Source organism: Nelumbo nucifera, chromosome 5 (genome assembly GCF_055504915.1).
Source record: "Nelumbo nucifera cultivar China Antique chromosome 5, China Antique-T2T, whole genome shotgun sequence".
NCBI classification, from domain to species: domain Eukaryota; kingdom Viridiplantae; phylum Streptophyta; class Magnoliopsida; order Proteales; family Nelumbonaceae; genus Nelumbo; species Nelumbo nucifera.
Window position 1 is genome coordinate 45,441,829 of NC_142653.1, and position 16,977 is coordinate 45,458,805.

The 16,977-nt window shown below is 36.3% G+C and overlaps 2 protein-coding genes across 3 annotated transcripts in view; both read right to left on the minus strand.

The window, feature by feature from the left end:
• Window positions 1-344: 344 nt before the first annotated feature.
• LOC104608532 (Pentatricopeptide repeat (PPR-like) superfamily protein) lies at window positions 345-3,480 on the minus strand. Its single transcript, XM_010274562.3, has one exon. The coding sequence runs from the start codon at window positions 3,326-3,328 to the stop codon at window positions 1,193-1,195; it is 2,136 nt and encodes a 711-aa protein (XP_010272864.1). The 5' UTR covers window positions 3,329-3,480; the 3' UTR covers window positions 345-1,192.
• A 3,740-nt stretch (window positions 3,481-7,220) lies between these two features.
• The window catches only part of LOC104608533 (uncharacterized), a 91,219-nt gene continuing 81,462 nt past the window's right edge, over window positions 7,221-16,977 (minus strand). The window contains exons 10-11 of one of the 2 annotated variants that reach the window (XM_010274563.3): window positions 11,682-11,937; window positions 7,221-7,686 (exon numbers count right to left, since the gene is read on the minus strand). In XM_010274563.3, the coding sequence (XP_010272865.1) occupies window positions 7,384-7,686; window positions 11,682-11,937 (559 nt within the window). In that variant the 3' untranslated portion in view covers window positions 7,221-7,383. The remainder of the gene's footprint in view (window positions 7,687-11,681; window positions 11,938-16,977) is intronic. The other variant, XM_088887888.1, reaches the window with a different exon arrangement.

Below are 16,977 nucleotides of genomic sequence, written 5' to 3' on the forward strand. Positions count from 1 at the left end.
GGCTATTTTCTGGGAAAACAGCACTGGTTTTGTTTGGTACCAGTGCTATAGAATCGTTTTCAGCATTGGTCATATTATCCAACGTCCAATATGATGCCACATCATTGCACCGCTAGCAGCAATGGGCTATTTTCTGAGAAAACAGTGAACTTGACGTTTCTTCAGACCACACTTTCTCAATTTCCAAGATATGGTCTGAAGCAACGTTTTTTTCTGGAAAAACGGTACCAAATAAGAGGCCATTTTTTGAAGCACCGCCTTTTCTGATGTGGTGCCTATGTGGTGCTGTTTTCTGAGAAAACGGCATCAATGCCAAACACTGCCTTAAACTTTCAAGGGATCTCTTCAAGAGAACTTATTCAGCAGATTATGGTTTTGCAACTCCGTTTACCTCCATGTCCCTCATTCCCTGCATATTCATGAACTTTAAACCTTGAATCATAGCTTGCAGTTCAGCCCTCAAAAACTATATTCCATGGCGGCCCCTAACCATGCCCTCAATACCAGACTCCCCCGCGTTACCAAGGCAATGTCCATCAAAGTTGAGCTTTGACCTGCCGGGAGTCGGGGCAATCCAACCAGCCGTCCTTTGCCATCTTGTGGCCTGAAAATCAGCAACAGCTTGCCGCCCACTTAACAAGTCATTAGCTGAAACAATCACAAATCAAAACCCAATGAACTACTCTTATTTTTATCGTTTCAGTCTGAGCCATCCTTGCCTTCTCTTCAAAGTTTGGTGCATTTCTTTCATTCCACAACCGGCAAAAGACAACCCCAAAAACACATTGCCAAAGAATTCACTGAACCACTCATCATGTTTTTAGTGAACAAGTCTGATATGTCATTTGGAGCCGCTCAATCACTTCCAACCAGGGAGAGAATTTTCCCACACCTGAGCACCGGAAGATGGTTGATGTTTTCCCCATTTTTGGGCAAAGAATGCATACATGAGGGGAGAGATACCAGTTTTTCCACTTCTTGTTATCACGAATCCAGCACTTAATTGACAGCTTTCCAACAGAAAACCTTTACTTTAGGGCGAATGGGACTGCTCTAAAGTTCTTTAGCTAGGACAGGATTTTCACTAGAAGGTTGATGAAGGATTTGAAGACGAGAAACAACCACTAATATTTGGTACCCAAGCTCTCTCATCAACTCCCGTCCGGAATAAAATCACCTTTTGGAAACAATTCTAACTCCTGACCACAATCCAGCTTAATCCAGCTTCCTTCATGCCAGTTTCTCTGATAAGTTCTCTAAGTTTTGTTGAATCAGTCCACATTCCCAAACTGGCATAAATATTTGACAGTGTCACATAGATTGATGGGTTTTGTGGTGACACTGCAAAAAGATTTTGGGCAATGCGAATGGCAAGTTCAATGTTATTGTGAATTCCACAGGCTCCAAGCAAAGAGAGCCATATGGTCTCATTGGGTTCATATGGCATAACAGCAATCAACTTCTCTGCCTCTTCAAAACACCCAGCTCTACCAAGAAGGTCAACCATGCAACAGTAATGCTCAATACGTGGTTTGAGCCCATGCTTTGATTCCATGGCTTTCAAAAAGATCCAAGCTTCCCTAGTCAAACCAACATTCTTACATGCAGAAAGAACACCTAGAAAAGTGATTTCATTCGGTTCAACTCCTGATTTTAGCATCTCTTGGAATAACCTTATTGCTTCTGTTGCTCTTCCATTCTGTGCACACCCAACAATGATTTCAGTCCAACAAATGGTGTCTCTCCTGGAAACGTCATTAAATAAAGTCAATCCAGCCTCAATATCACCACATTTTGTGTACATATGAATCAGAGAGGTGATTATTACCTCCTCCATTTCATATGCGCTCTTAACACAGTAAGCATGAACCTGTTTTCCAGCTTCAAGCGCCACAATGTTACAACAGGCTTTAAGAACACTTGAAAGAACAAATTGATCTACTTCAAAATCCAAGTAAACCATATCTTTGAACAGAGAAAACACTAACAAGTTTAATCCTTTTTTAACACAACATGCAATCAAACTAGACCAGGAAATTATATCCTTCCTGGTTAGCTTCTGAAACAATTTTAGTGCATCCTTTATGTTCCCATTTTCTGCATAGAAATCTGTAAGCACACTTCCAACAACATAATCTGATTCATATCCGCTGGTTATAATTATACCATGGAGTTGAAGCCCAAGCTTCAAATCAAACAGGTTAACACTGACTTTTAAACTACTGCTGAAAGTGTAGGAGTCGAGAGGTAAACCTAAGCTATGGATTTGAGAGACTAGGTCAAGAGCAGCAACATTGTATTTATTAACAGCATACCCAGAAAGCATAGAATTATAAAGCGACAACTTATCATGAACAGACCCTTGGTACCTTGGATATTGATCAAACCACTTTATTGCTTCACCAATTGCACTACACTTAGAATACATATCAATAAGAGCTGACCCAGTAAAGCAGCTTAATTCAAAACCAGACTTAACCACACAGCAATGAATCTGTTTACCCACTGTAAGCAAACTGAGACAACCACAGGTGTTCAAAGCACATGAAAATGTGAATTGATCAAGTTTAAAGCCTTCTCTGTGCATCATTGCTAGAAATTTTAACGTTTCTGGACTCTCTTTATGGGCAAAGCCTGAAATAATGGTGTTCCATGTGACAGTGTCAGGTTTGGGCATTTTATGAAATAGATTAACTGCTTCTTCCATCTGAGCTTCCTTCAAATACCCTGCGATGATTGTATTCCATGAATTTGAATTTGGTAGAAAATCCTCATCAAACACCTTCCTAGCATTACTCAAACTCCCGCACTTAACATACATGTCAAGAACAGTGTTCATCAAAACTGTATCAGATTGCAATTTATCTCCGGATATACTTCTGTGTATTGACTTGCCCAGTTCAAGATTCCCTGACAAAGCACACGCTTTAAGTGCTGCAGAATATGTAAAGCAATTCGGTTGTTCTGATCCTGACTCTGACATCAAGTTAAATATCCTTAAACCGTCAACAGGACTTCCTGCAATAGTATACCCAGAGATCATGGTGGTCCAAGTAACAACATTCCTTACAGGCATTTCCCCAAACAAATTTTCTGCATCCCCCATGGAAGTGAAATCTACATACATGGCAATCAAATTATTTGCAACAAAAACATCCCTCCAGAACCCGTATTTTATCAACTGGCAATGCAACGCCTTGCCGTTTTTGAAAGCTTGAATGCGGCCACAATGGCGTAAAGCTCCTACTATCGTATTCAAGTCCATAATTACCGCAGCGACCAAAAAGAATTCAAAATGAATGATCAAATGGCATTTCGAAGTTCTCATCGCATAAGTCTTTAATCCTGGGCAAACCCATCAAACGATATCGAGACATCAACCCCATATCATCAAAGACCGAAGAAAGTTCACCCTGTTCCATCAAAATCCGGTAGTTCGTTCAGAAACATCTGTACTACTACTACTTTCTCCTTTCTTCCTACTGCGGACATATTGGCCGTTATACACGGTTTAAGTACTTGAAACCTGCACGTGTTGCTCTGTGGTAGCTATGTTGGGTTCGGTCAGACAGCAGCTCTCAACGTTGCAAATTTGTTGGGGCCTTTTGGGCCCACGTGGTTCTTTCACTGATCACTGTCCTCGATTTTCGCAACTTGTAATCCGGATTTATTATTCACAGAGCAGAGCGCACGCACCTCACACCGACATCACAATACGTCCCACCGTGTATTGTGAATATCTCTATGAAAAACAATACACAAATACCGGAGATGTTCTCAATGTGCGGCTGAGACGTATTGTAAGATTGGTGTGAGGAGCCCTGTGTGAGGAAGAGATCCGAACTTTGATTGTTGGATCATTGCGAGTGGTCTGAGACAGAAGTAAATGGGTCGTCTAGAGAAAAAGGCCAGATTTTTTGCTCACAAACCTGAGTGGTGGTTTGGTTGGCAGGTTAGCTGGGTAGGGCTGTCAACGCGTCGGGTCTCGGCCGGTATCAGCTGGAACCGACCCGATAGGAAATACTGAGGACCCACTGAACCAATTTTTAGACCCAAAAGGGCCAGAACCAAACTGATTGGTTCTCGAGATAATCGGATCTAACCCTATAATAAATAAATAAATATGTTTAGTATATATTATATGCATATTATATATATAATTTATTTATTTAATATATATATATTATGAATATAGCTCGGGTCGGGTCTGAATCGATTTGAGATTAGGTGGAACCGGTTGTGAACCAATAATAATTAAGACTCTATATCAGGACCCGGAACTAACTTGTCGATCCAATTCTTGGAACTAGAATTGGCCCAGGTCGGATCCGACCCATTGACAACCATATAGTTGGGTACCAGTAGAGGCACGGATTTGAGTCGTGCTATTACCACCTAAACCTCACATATTATCAAGAATAAAATAAAATATTTAATATATAAATTAATAAATATTGAAAATAATATATAAATGGATTTCACTTGAAATTTACCTATTACTATTATTTTTTTAAAAGAGGAAATTTTGAGTAAGATCCATATATAATTTCAATTTTCAAGTAGAACTTATATATTATATTCAATATTTATTAATTTATACATTAAACTTTTTATTTATTTTTCTTGATAACGTGTGAGGTTTAAGATATTATAATTTCAGTGAACTCACTTGTAATTTTTCAGTTTGTTGGTTTGAGTTAAATAATACCACATCAATATTTCTTATTATTTTATAGTCATTTTTAGTTAATTATACATATGATATTTTGATTTTTAGTTTAGGCATATATATTTCGATGTCCGAGTAAAATCGGAGTTCAGTTTAGGCATATATATAACTTAAAAAGCAAAAGGCTGTACCATGCCAATTGCTATGCATTTGCCAAATGGAATCATTTTTTATATAACCTAAATAAAATCTTATAATCTTACAATATTTCTCTTTTCATGTTTTTAACCATTACAATTATAAACTTAATTAATTACAATGATATCATTGAATAAAATAAAAAAACAATCATATTTTGTCCTTTCTCCTTTTCCTCTTTCATATTTGATACTAAAAATGTAATTATTTACAATGACGTCGTTGCTAACTATTTATAATGATGCCATTAAATTTCTACCTTTTTCATATTGTTAAAAATTGTCTTTATCTCTCATTTTATTTACAATAGGGTCGTGTTGGGCATGTTGTGTGGCCCATGCTTCCTTTCCCTGGGATACTTTAAGGGGTTGACCCAGCACAGCCCTTGGCTTGAGCCCGTGTAGACTTATGTTGTGTTGCGGGCTAGGCTGGTCCATGAGCCAAGTCTTAGGCAAGGCAGAGCCACGAATCGGGCTAATCCATGTTTTCTAAAAATTTTGAAAAAAATAATGAAAAGGTTAACATAAATTAGAAAATAGATAAAAAATTAAAAAAATCTTAAAATTTTATTTTATATGAATTTTGATGTATACGATTATTTATATATGCAATAATAAAATGAAATAGTATAATAAAAATGAAAATAAAATTATATATTATATAATTATTGTATATAATATACGACTTGAGCCCGCGTAGGCCTGTGCCGTGCTGCAGGCCAAGTCTTAAGCCAGGCCAGGCCACGAATCGGGCTAAGCCATGCTTTTTAAAAATTTTGAAAAAAATAATGAAAAGTTTAACTTAAATTAAAATAAATAGACAAAAAATTAAAAAAAGATCTTAAAACTTTATTTTATATGAATTTTGATGTATACAATTGAAAATAAAATTATATATTATATAATTATTATTGAGCCACGAACCGGGCTAAGACATGTTTTTATAAATTAAAAAATAGATAAAAAATTTAGATCTTAAAATTTTATTTTATAAGAATTTTAACGTGTACAATTGTTTATGTATGCAATAATAAACTGAAATAATATAATGAAATTGAAAATAAAATTATATATATTAATATATTATATAATTATTGTATATAATATATGGCCTGAGCCTACATAGGCCAAACTGGTCCGCGGGCCAAGTCTTAGGCCAAGCTGAGCCACAAATTGGGCTAAGCCATGTTTTTTTTTTAAATTAAAAAAGATCTTAAAATTTTATTTTATCCTGAGCCCATGTTGTGCAATGGGTCGGGATGGTCCACAAGCCAAGTTTTAGGCCAAGCCGAGCTACGAATTGGGTTAAGCCTATTCATGGGCTTGATAGCCCAGTAGTTTAGCCTAATCCATTAACAACACTAAATTAATTAATTAAATAATTTGAGATAACCTTTACCAATCTTGTGTTGATAATACATAAAATTTTATTTATTTGTTTACTTATTTTACTAAATTATTTAATTAGTTAATAATTTAATAATCTAACAAATTAATATTTCTAACAAAGTAAGACATAGAATCATGTGTATATGTATATACATATTTACTCTCTCACTTGATTGTCTATTTATCTCATTTATTTTATAAATTTATTTATTTATTAAATTAAATTAATTATTATTTAACTATTTACGATTATTCCACTATATAAAACAGAAGTACAATGACAAAAGTCATCTCTCTCTCTCTCTCTTTTACTCTATTGCCCGATGGCCGTGATTATTTATTTATTGTTTTATTTTATTAAATTAAATATATCATTATCCATAAATATTTATTTATTTTAAATAGATATTGTTTGCAATAAACTTTTAATTAAAAATTTACCTTTTGCAAATTGTTTTCCTATATAATAATTTACCTTTGACAAGCCACTTACCATCATGTTTTGCCCCTACAACGTAGGCCCCTCAACTAGATTGATTTAATCCGTTTGCAGCCATAGGGGACAAAGGGTGGACAGAGATGTGGAAGACAAGAATGGAAAATCATCACCATCATCATCTTCTTCTTCTAAGCCTTATTCCAGCTATGGGTGTTGGCTATATGAATCCTGTTTTGCAATTTTCATTCTGTTTAGTGTCATATCTCTTGTAAATTACAAATGCTTAAATCATTTCTTACTACTTCAATCTGTCTTATTGTCCTTTTTTGGTCTAACCCTATCTCTACTAGTCCCTTTAACTTGTAACAGATCTACTTCCTTAAATGTTCTATGCACAAGAAAAAACTATCCTAACCCATGTTCTCTTATTTTATCATCTATTTAAGCTACTTCCTAGATTCTTTCTTACCCTATTCAGGATAGGAATGGAATCTGAAAATGAATAATCAATTAAACAAAGACATAATTGAAAACAAAAAATAATTAAGGGTTTTATGTGAAAATAATTAAGGCTGTATTTGGTTTGAAGGAAAGGTAGGGAAACCAATACAAAAGTTTGAATGGAGGAAGAAACTCTCCTTTTTATAAGGTAATAGATATAGTCCTGTACAACCATGAAAATGATACAATTAAGTAGGTCTGGACTTTTGGGTGAAGTCTGTTATCTCTAATTGTCCTTGACCATCAATTGCCTTGCTTAGATCAGCAGACCCAGCTTTATCACTCTCAAATGGTAATATAACCACAGGAGCTGCAGGTACACTATCCCAACGTTCCTTCAAGAAGCTTGAGAACCTTATAACCATTTCTCTACGAAACCCAAGCTCCCGTGTGAACAGATCAAGAAGTAAAAATGCAAGGACGAAGCGGAAAGGAACAACAAGGAGAATAAATGCAACAGCCAACAGTACCAGAGAAACCTCAGCTGTTATCTGCAAGTAAGTTGGGCTGAACACCATAAGCAGATAATTTAAATATATATAAAACAAGTTATCTACACAGAGAGCATTGAAATAACATAAAGTGTATGAATTTCAGTTCGTTGAGAGCAATATTAATAAGTTGCAACCCATCTTCTGATTTTCTAATTTCTGCAATTATGGGGAAAAAACAAGTTATCTACACAGAGAGCATTGAAATAACATAAAGTGTATAAATTTCAGTTCGTTGAGAGCAATATTAATAAGTTGCAACCCATCTTCTGATTTTCTAATTTCTGCAATTATGGGGAAATCTAGTCAGTATATTATACATGTAATTTGTTGAGAATTAAAAACAAACCTGCTAATAGATAGTTACAACCAGTAAGAGATATGGTTCATTATAAGAAGGCCACTAGACAATGTTGGTCCTGGCTATCTGAGATCTTGGCAGGGGTAAGAACACAGACCTAACCTTGGCAATTTGTTGCACAAAGTGGCTGCTACTGGACTTGAACCCATATTCTCGTGTTTGTCAGCCTAGTCATGATGAAAGAAACTTTTGTAAATTCAGGTAGGTAGAGAAGCATCCGGCTATGGTTGGCAACATTCAAAGGACAAGACCAAGGAATATATAATATATAGAAGGTCTAGCATCCCTATGTGTTACACATTATATTGAAGCCCAAAATAAATGCAACCAGGCGTGCAACTTGGCCAGGCCCAACCCGAGCCTGAAATTTTACACAGGCTGGTCTTGGATTTTCGGTCCTTGGGCTGGGCTCAAGGTAGCCCGAACCTGGCCCAAGCCTGGCCCAACTATATACATTCACACACACACACACACACACACACACACACACACACACACATATATATATATATATATATATATATATACATTTGTATACATATTTAAATATATACATACATATTTTGCATACATATTTACATGTATACATAAATATATGTATACATATTTACATATATATGTATAATTTTAGAGTGAGTTCATTGACCAACTCGAGCCCAGTCCAGGCCTGAGCCCAACCCGAGTGCATCAAATTACAGTGCGGGCTGGGCTTGGGTTGGGAAGGTTGGGCTTGACCTCGGGCTCGGGCCTTAAGCCCAAATTTTAGGTTCAGGCTTGGGTTGGCTATAAACCCAGCCCAACCCACCCGACTTGCACCCCTAAATGAAACTCATTGACCCCTTGTTGCTTTCACTTCTCTTGCTATTTGCTTCCCTTTGCACCCACTGGAATGTTGTTTTGACTTCTCTTGCTAGTTTCTTGTCTTCCTAACAAGCTGTCTATGAGTCTATATGCCTGATTGTTGTTTAGCCAGACAACTACCAACTTTGAGTCCTCTTCAACGACAATTTTCTTGAAATTAGTTGTCTTAGCTATTTTCATTCCTTTCTTAACTGCTAGTAGTTTTCCCTTGCTGAGTTCCTATAGCCAATTGGTCCCAAGTAGAGTGCTAGAATTTCTCCACTATTTCTCCTAAGGACTCCACATCTGCTGAAGGTCTTCGGTTACCACCTGAACTTCCATCAAAATTCAACTTTATAGACCCAATGTTCCGGGGATTCCATTATTGGATATGAATGACATCCTAGCTGTAGATGAATCAAGAACCATTTTCAATCCAATGTGAAAAGGGCTAAACACTTCCTTAGTCTTGACCCAGTTTGCTACTTTATCATAGTATACTCTCTATTATTCCCTCTTTTTTTGTTTCCCTTTGAAGGTTTTTGAGTTCCTTTCTTTTCATATAGCTCAAATGACAGCTACTCTTGTGCATTTCCATAAAACACTCCCTATTTTCTGAGACAGCAAGAGGTAGTTTTGATTGAAGAGGCTGGCCAAATATAATGGGGGTATTATGTGCCTTAGGAGAACTCACCCCTAAAAGCTAGCTGTTAGAGGGAGGGAACCCAAGCACATATATACCCCACAACAGCATCCCATACTACCGATGTGGGATACCTCACATTAGCATCCCATACTACCAACATGGGACAAATGGATCGTAACATTCCATTACGCTCCGCAGTCCCAGCACCCACACAGGCTGGCTTTGCACTAGTTCATCTAGTTCCGGCCAAACACTGTAAGACCGGTGTCACCACCTGTGCCACACACGATTACAACTGGGAGGCAAAGTGTAGGCTCTGATACCATTTGTTATGTGCCTTAGGAGAACTCACCCCTAAAAGCTAGCTGTTAGAGGGAGGGAATCCAAGCACATATATACCCCACAACAGCATCCCATACTACCGATGTGGGATATCTCACATTAGCATCCCATACTACCAACATGGGACAAATGGATCGTAACAGGGGGCTCATATAAAGCCAACAATATTAGAGAACTCTCAAATAGTGGAGGCAAATAAATAGGAGATTGGTAAGTGATGAGCTATTTCACCACTAGCATCACAAACAAGACATGTATGGGAGAAAGACACCAGTTAGATCTGTTTTTGAAGTGCATCACAAGTATTGATACTCCTAAGGAGAACCTCCACGTGTCAGATGCCAACAATTTTAAGAAGCAATTCTGCACTTGTCAAATATCAACCTCCACTTGAAGGATTGAGAGAGAGAGAGAGAGAGAGAGCCCAGAATCAGTCATGAGATATTGGAATCACTCTAGGGCATTGGAATCACATCCTTACGTATTTATAGTCTGTAGACTCATAAGAATACTAGTAAGACACAAAAACAGACGATTACTGAATCGCCGCTAAAGTATTTCAATTTGAAGAAAACTTGATAACTCAAACTACTTATTCTATGACTCTGAAAGACTGAAACTTTAAACTTTGACATATCAAACTACTAGACAGGATCCCAAGGACAGTGTATAAAATAACTAAAACACCCTTATTATTTAAAAATACATAAAATATAAAAGATCCAATCTTGGCCTTTTTTGCCCTTGCATTACCCTTATGTATGTGGATGTGCAATCTACTGTTGAACCTTTTCTTTTTGCTTTTTCGGTGGTTGTGATAGCATTTTTATTCTCAGAAATGAAATATATCAAAAACAAAAGCAGATAAGAGAACAAGACAACTAAAAGGATGAGCCGATGAGGAAATGCACAACTGGCATGCAAAAACCCCAAATTAAAAAAAAAAGGAAAAATGAAAGAAATAAAGGAAATCTAACATGGTTGTCATGGCTTTTCTCATCAGAAGAATGAGTTAAAAGACCAACTCTAACATTTCTATATGTACTTTCATGATCAGTACAAGTGTGAAGTTAGATCTGTATGCAGTCAACCCCTCCCAAGGTTCCAAATATTCGGGACCAACATTGGATAATGGCCTTCTATGGTTTTCATTTACATGAAGAGCTTTTCTAGAAGGATTTGTAACAAGGTTCCTAATACTTTGTAGGCCTTATTTATAAGATGAGTAATTCATCTATAAATTAGTCAGTTTTTCATAATTCTAACAAATTCTCTCATTTTGGTTCACATTTTCTGTTGAAATAAAGAGATTTCATGTGCATCATATATTTCTGTTATTATGGCCAAGACACAATTATATATTGATTATATCCAGCTGAGTCTAGAGGATCAGTATCTGGGCTTGGTGAATACATTGACAGCCATACAAGGGAAGGTATCAGTACAGTTAAATATCCTACAGATTATATTTGAAAATATATGTCTAACCCAGAAAAAAAGAATTGTGAACATATGCAACTGGGGGAAACTCATTCTTATTCAATAAGATTTCAGAACAAACACGGTTATCATTTTATGCCTGCATTCTATATCATACTCTAGTATCCAAGTTCTTTAATGCAGAACTTGTAGCAACTTTAAACCATCATTGGAAAACAATGACTATATCAATAATATCATCATCTTCCAATTAAACGAATACACCTGACAAGCATCTAATGATCATTGTTTGCACTTCACCCTAACTACCATATATGATCCCATAAATTTTCTTATGGCAAGCATTCAATTGTCCGGAAAACACACCTGGGGTTGACCTGGCAGAAAAATTGTACGAATTTTTAGAAGTGCAACATTCAGATTCTGCAGGTAATTTTCTAAGTCAATCATTGCCTCTTTCAAAGCTATGATCTTTTGAATTGTACTTGAAGGTGGCTGATCATGTATTATAATTTTCCCGAAAGATCTTCCTAGACGACCTTGCTCTTTAAGCTCCTTTAACAACAGCATGACAGCTGCTAGAATCATCAATGCAACAGGAAATGCATATGAAAGCAGGTTTCTGGAGGGAAAAAAAAAAAGAAAACAGAATATATATGTCAGGGCTTTTTTTTTGTGCAAAGGGAGGGAAGTGCCATCACCATAAAAAGTATGCCTACAAAAACAAAATTAGAAAGAGGAAATACTTGTGGAATTCTTATTACAACATCAACTTTTGATATAATTATCAAAAAGGTGGGAGTAAATTATTTCTATAGGCAATTGAGTAATCAAATCTTTTGTAAGGACGCACAAAATAGAGGAGAAAAAAGTTACTTTACACAATATATCATATGTACAACGAAAACAGTGTTCCAACAAAATAGACCATCAATCTTGCCACTATTACCAGTGTTAACTATAGCTGGTTGACCTACTACTTTGTTATGTCCCATTTCAACTGCATCCATCACTAGTTAGTTGATACACATGATGCAATAACTTTGGAGGACTAAGCATCGAACAGGTCGATAACAACAGCAACTTATTTTATTTATCTGTAACTACTTAAAATAATAATATATGTTTTTGATATATGTAAACAGTAACTGTTTTAGGAAAAGTACTTGAAACTGATGTAGGACAGAAAAGAGAACATCCGTGCTTGCATTGAGAATACAAAAAGATAACAGAAGAGCTTCACCCATTTGTGGATGTATCTCTACTAATATACTTACATATGACACTGATATACAATATATTCACCTCCTACTTTCTTTTGACCACCCCTTCAAGGAAAGAAAAAACAAAAAACAAATAAAGCAAAGATATGCATATAGTGCCTCGCTAAAACGTCTCTTTTCCCATTGCCATCTAATCATTTGGATACCTTTGAACAAATCCAATCCACAATGAAGAAAGATATGTACAAGTTGTATGGGTTGGGCTAGATTTTGCTTCACTTTTTTATTGGGGTTTCATTCTTTCCACAAGCCCCAATGAACTATATATGCCTTATTGCCTTTATGCTGTTAAACACACATAGGTTTGTTAAGTGTTTGCAGTGACATGTGGTTGGTTCAGGAGTATATAAAGTAGAAAGCTATAACCTAATTATTGTCCTAGATATCTGGGGCTTTGGGAGGGGTGGACAGGATAGAGACTAACTCTATGGCATTTTTTTTTTGCACAAAGTGGTATCTCTCAGACTCAAACCCATTTCTCATGTTTAACAGCCTGAGATTTTATAATTGAAACAAGAATAAAGTTCATGTGGTGTATTTCAGAGCAATAGTTGTCAAGGCGACGCCTAGGTGACAATGCGCCCTTTGAGGCACACCTCGCCTAATCACCAAGCAGTTTTGTACTATGTGTTGTAAAATACTTTTTTATTCTTTATTTTTTGACATTATAATTATAAAATAGGCACTATTTAACTAAAATATTCATTTTGTGTGTTTATATACTAATTTCATTTTATTATTTTTTTATTTGTTAGGGTTTAATCAATACAAACATTGCTAAATGCTGTATTGAACCCTCAAAGACTTTAAAACCTGAACCAATAAGTAGGGAAGAACTTAAAATTTTGTCTAATGAACACATTTTCTACTACTACTACTACTTTTTCTTTTCTTCTTTTCCTATAACAAAAATGAGGGTTCAGCCCCTACATTTTTTGAATTTTCTTTTCCTTCTTCTTTTTCTTCTCATGAATATGTTGATTTTCTATACTTTAACATGAACCCTATACTTTTCTTATGAAAATTATGAATAATTATTAAGGAAATATGGCTATGGTACTTAGGGAACTACCCTAGGATCTATTTTTTCTACATAAAAAAATCCATCGCCTAGGTGACTAGGCAATGCCTAGGTGCCTGCCTAGGCGACTAGGCAACAAGGTGCCTCCCTGACGCCCAGCCTTGTCTTGGCGCCTTGAAAACTATGCTTCAGAGAAGTTACTACAAAACGGGCACCACATCCTCCATGTGTGTGTGTGTAAGAACAAAGACTGTTTCTGCTCTTAACTTTGGATGGACAGAAAAGCCAAGTTCTTGGAGCCAAAAAGTAGAACCCACGCATCATATCTAGGCAATAAAATCATACCTGAAACATAAAAAGAAAAAACACCCAGCAAAAATAAACAACAGATTTACTAGATTTTAGGGGTGCTCATAAAAAATTGAAAAACCGAACTGGACCAATGAGACCAAACAAAAAAAAAGGTCCAGTCAACCAAACTGACTGGTATATATATATATATATATATATATAGATAGATAGATAGATAGATAGATAGATAGATAGATAGATAGATAGATAGATAGATAGAGAGAGATATTATATAAATTTTTCATGTATATTATATATGTTTTCCATATATATTAATATATAAATTTAGAATATATAATATTTTGTATATTATTTATAATATAATATATTACATATATTTATAGTATTTATATTATGTATTTATGCATTTATAATATATATTATAAATTAAAAAGCTGAAAAACCGAAGAACTGAACCAGTCAAAAATCAAACTGATCAACCAGTTACCAATCAGTTCGGTTTGGAAAAAAACACCAACGGTTCAGTTAACAGAACTGTGAGCACCCCTACCAGATTTATGCAGTTCAGCACTAAGGTGTAACTCCACAGGAGAGAGAAAATCACGAATCACTATGAAAAATAGTACAATAGATATGGGAATTAAAACCACAAACCTTCTAAGCTGCATAGTCTATATCTCTCTTTTCTCACCAAATCAGAAAACAATAATGGCTGAAATAAGTCCCATACCAATTGGCTTCTCTGACAATCGATATACGAGTTGGCATAAATAAGCCACAAGATTGGGAAGAACGCTAGAATCTTCAACAACAAACAAGAGGTGAACATTATTATTGATCTGATTGCTCTCAAGGCGGCTCTTTAGATATATAGAAGTGACATAGGACCAGCTAAATTCCAGTCCTTCGATAATGTTGAACCATCTTCTCTGTTTATTGTTCCAAACTCATGTTCCTACCTATTTTTGGGGCGATGTTGTCAAGGCAATTGTGTATCTCATTAACTGGCTTCAATCAAGGGTCCTTAACCTTTGGTCTCCTCCTCATCAACTTCTCCTCCCTAATTAACCTCTCTTATTTACCCATCTTTGGTTGTGTTTGTTTTGTTCATGATGAGTCATCCTTGGCACAAATTTGATCCTAAATCAATCAAATGTGTATTCCATGGTTACTCTCCTGTCTAGAAAGGTTACATATGTTTTGATCCTCTCTTTGGAAAGAGACATGTTTCTAAAATGTTACATTTTTGGAGTCCTCTTTTTTGTAGTCATCACGTCCTCTTCAGGGGGAGAATGCAAGTGAAGATTGAACTTCCTTTTGTCTTCCTATTCTTGTCCCTATATCTCCTCCTCCTCCTTCCTCTCATCCTTGTACCGATGGTATTCCTTCTCGTCTTGTGTATCCACCTTGGTCCTGGCAGTAGTTCTTCATAGGTGCAATAAAAGGGTGGCTCCTAAAGCTGAATGCCCATCACAATCTGATCTTTTGGACTTGGGTAATCTTGAACTCCCTAATAATTTTGTTACTGATCCTAACCTTGATCTTCCTATTGCCATCTGAAAGGGAAAGAGAACATGCAACAAGTATCTCATTACTAACTATGTGTCTTATGATGCTCTCTCACCTTCCTATTATGCTTATATTTCTGCCATTTCTTTTATTTCCATCCCTCGTAGTGTTGCAAAGGCAATGTGGTCCCCACACTAAAAGGAAGCTATAGACCAAGAGATGAAGGCCCTAATAAAGAACCAAACTTGGGATGTTGTTTCTTGTCCCAAGGATAAGAATAGGGTGCGAGTGGATTTACACCATTAAGCACAAGGAAGATGGTTCAATTAAGAGGTATAAGACTCGGCTTATGGCCAAAGGATACACTCAGACCTATGGCATTGATTATCTAGAAACCTTTCCTCCAGTTGCTAAAATGAACTTATTTGGATGATCAGGTCTCTTGCTACCCACTACTCTTGGCCTTTATTGTCGGCAAGATATGATTTGCGGCAAATTAAGAAAGATATGATGCTGCAAATTTAGAAAGATTTGATTTGATTGATTACAGATTTGAATAAATTTAGGAACAATTAGATTTGAATAAAATTAGGAAAGTCATATCCTAGGATTAAGGGAAAGATTTAATCAATCCCTAATTGAGAGAGATTCTAGGAGTAATTGAGAGAGATCCTAGGAGTTTGTCTCTCTTATCTTTTCTTATTTAAGTTGTATGCTCAACATGTTTTATCAACACATTATCAATACAGAAGTATTTCTTCTTCTCTCCCTCTTCATTTCTTCTTCTCTTCCTCTTTATTTTTTCCACATGGTATCAGAGCTTTAGGGTCCGATCATGAATTTTAAGGCCGCCATGGTTGGCTCTGGTTCAGCCTCTTCGGATGCTACCAGTGGTGTGACATCTTTGGAGGGAGGTATTCAGTTAGCGACCATCTCTCTTTCTGAGAATTCTCTTCAAATTACCATTCACAAATTGAATGGAAAGAATTATCTTGAGTGGTCTCAGTCCGTGCGGTTGGTGATTGACGACAAAGGGAAACTTGACTATTTGAATGGCGAAGTGAAACCGCCAGCCACTGATGATCCCAAGTACAGGCAGTGGCGTTCTGAAAATTCAATGGTTACCGCCTGGTTGATCAACTCTATGGATCCTGTGGTTGGAAAACCATTCATGTTCCTGCCGACTGCTCGTGATGTGTGGGAAGCTGTTAGGGAAACCTATTCAGATCTGGACAATCATTCACAACTATTTGAACTGAATACCCGAATGTGGAAGATGCAGCAAGGTAAACGTGAAGTAACTGCTTATTATAATGAGATGATGGCTGTTTGGCAGGAGCTGGATTTATTTGAAGAAGAAGAATGGGAAAGTCCGAGTGACGGTGCTTAGTACAAAAAGAAGATAGAAAGAGGCCGGGTCTTTGTCTTCTTGGCTGGTTTGAATAAAGAACTCGATGAGGTTCGGGGACGTATCTTAGGGCGAAAGCCCTTACCTACTATAAGAGAAGTTTTTTTAGAAGTGTGTAGAGAAGAAGCA

Bases quoted from the DNA above. Each gene is read 5' to 3' on its own strand.
- LOC104608532 (XM_010274562.3), bottom strand. From the start codon at position 3,328: ATGAGAACTTCGAAATGCCATTTGATCATTCATTTTGAATTCTTTTTG.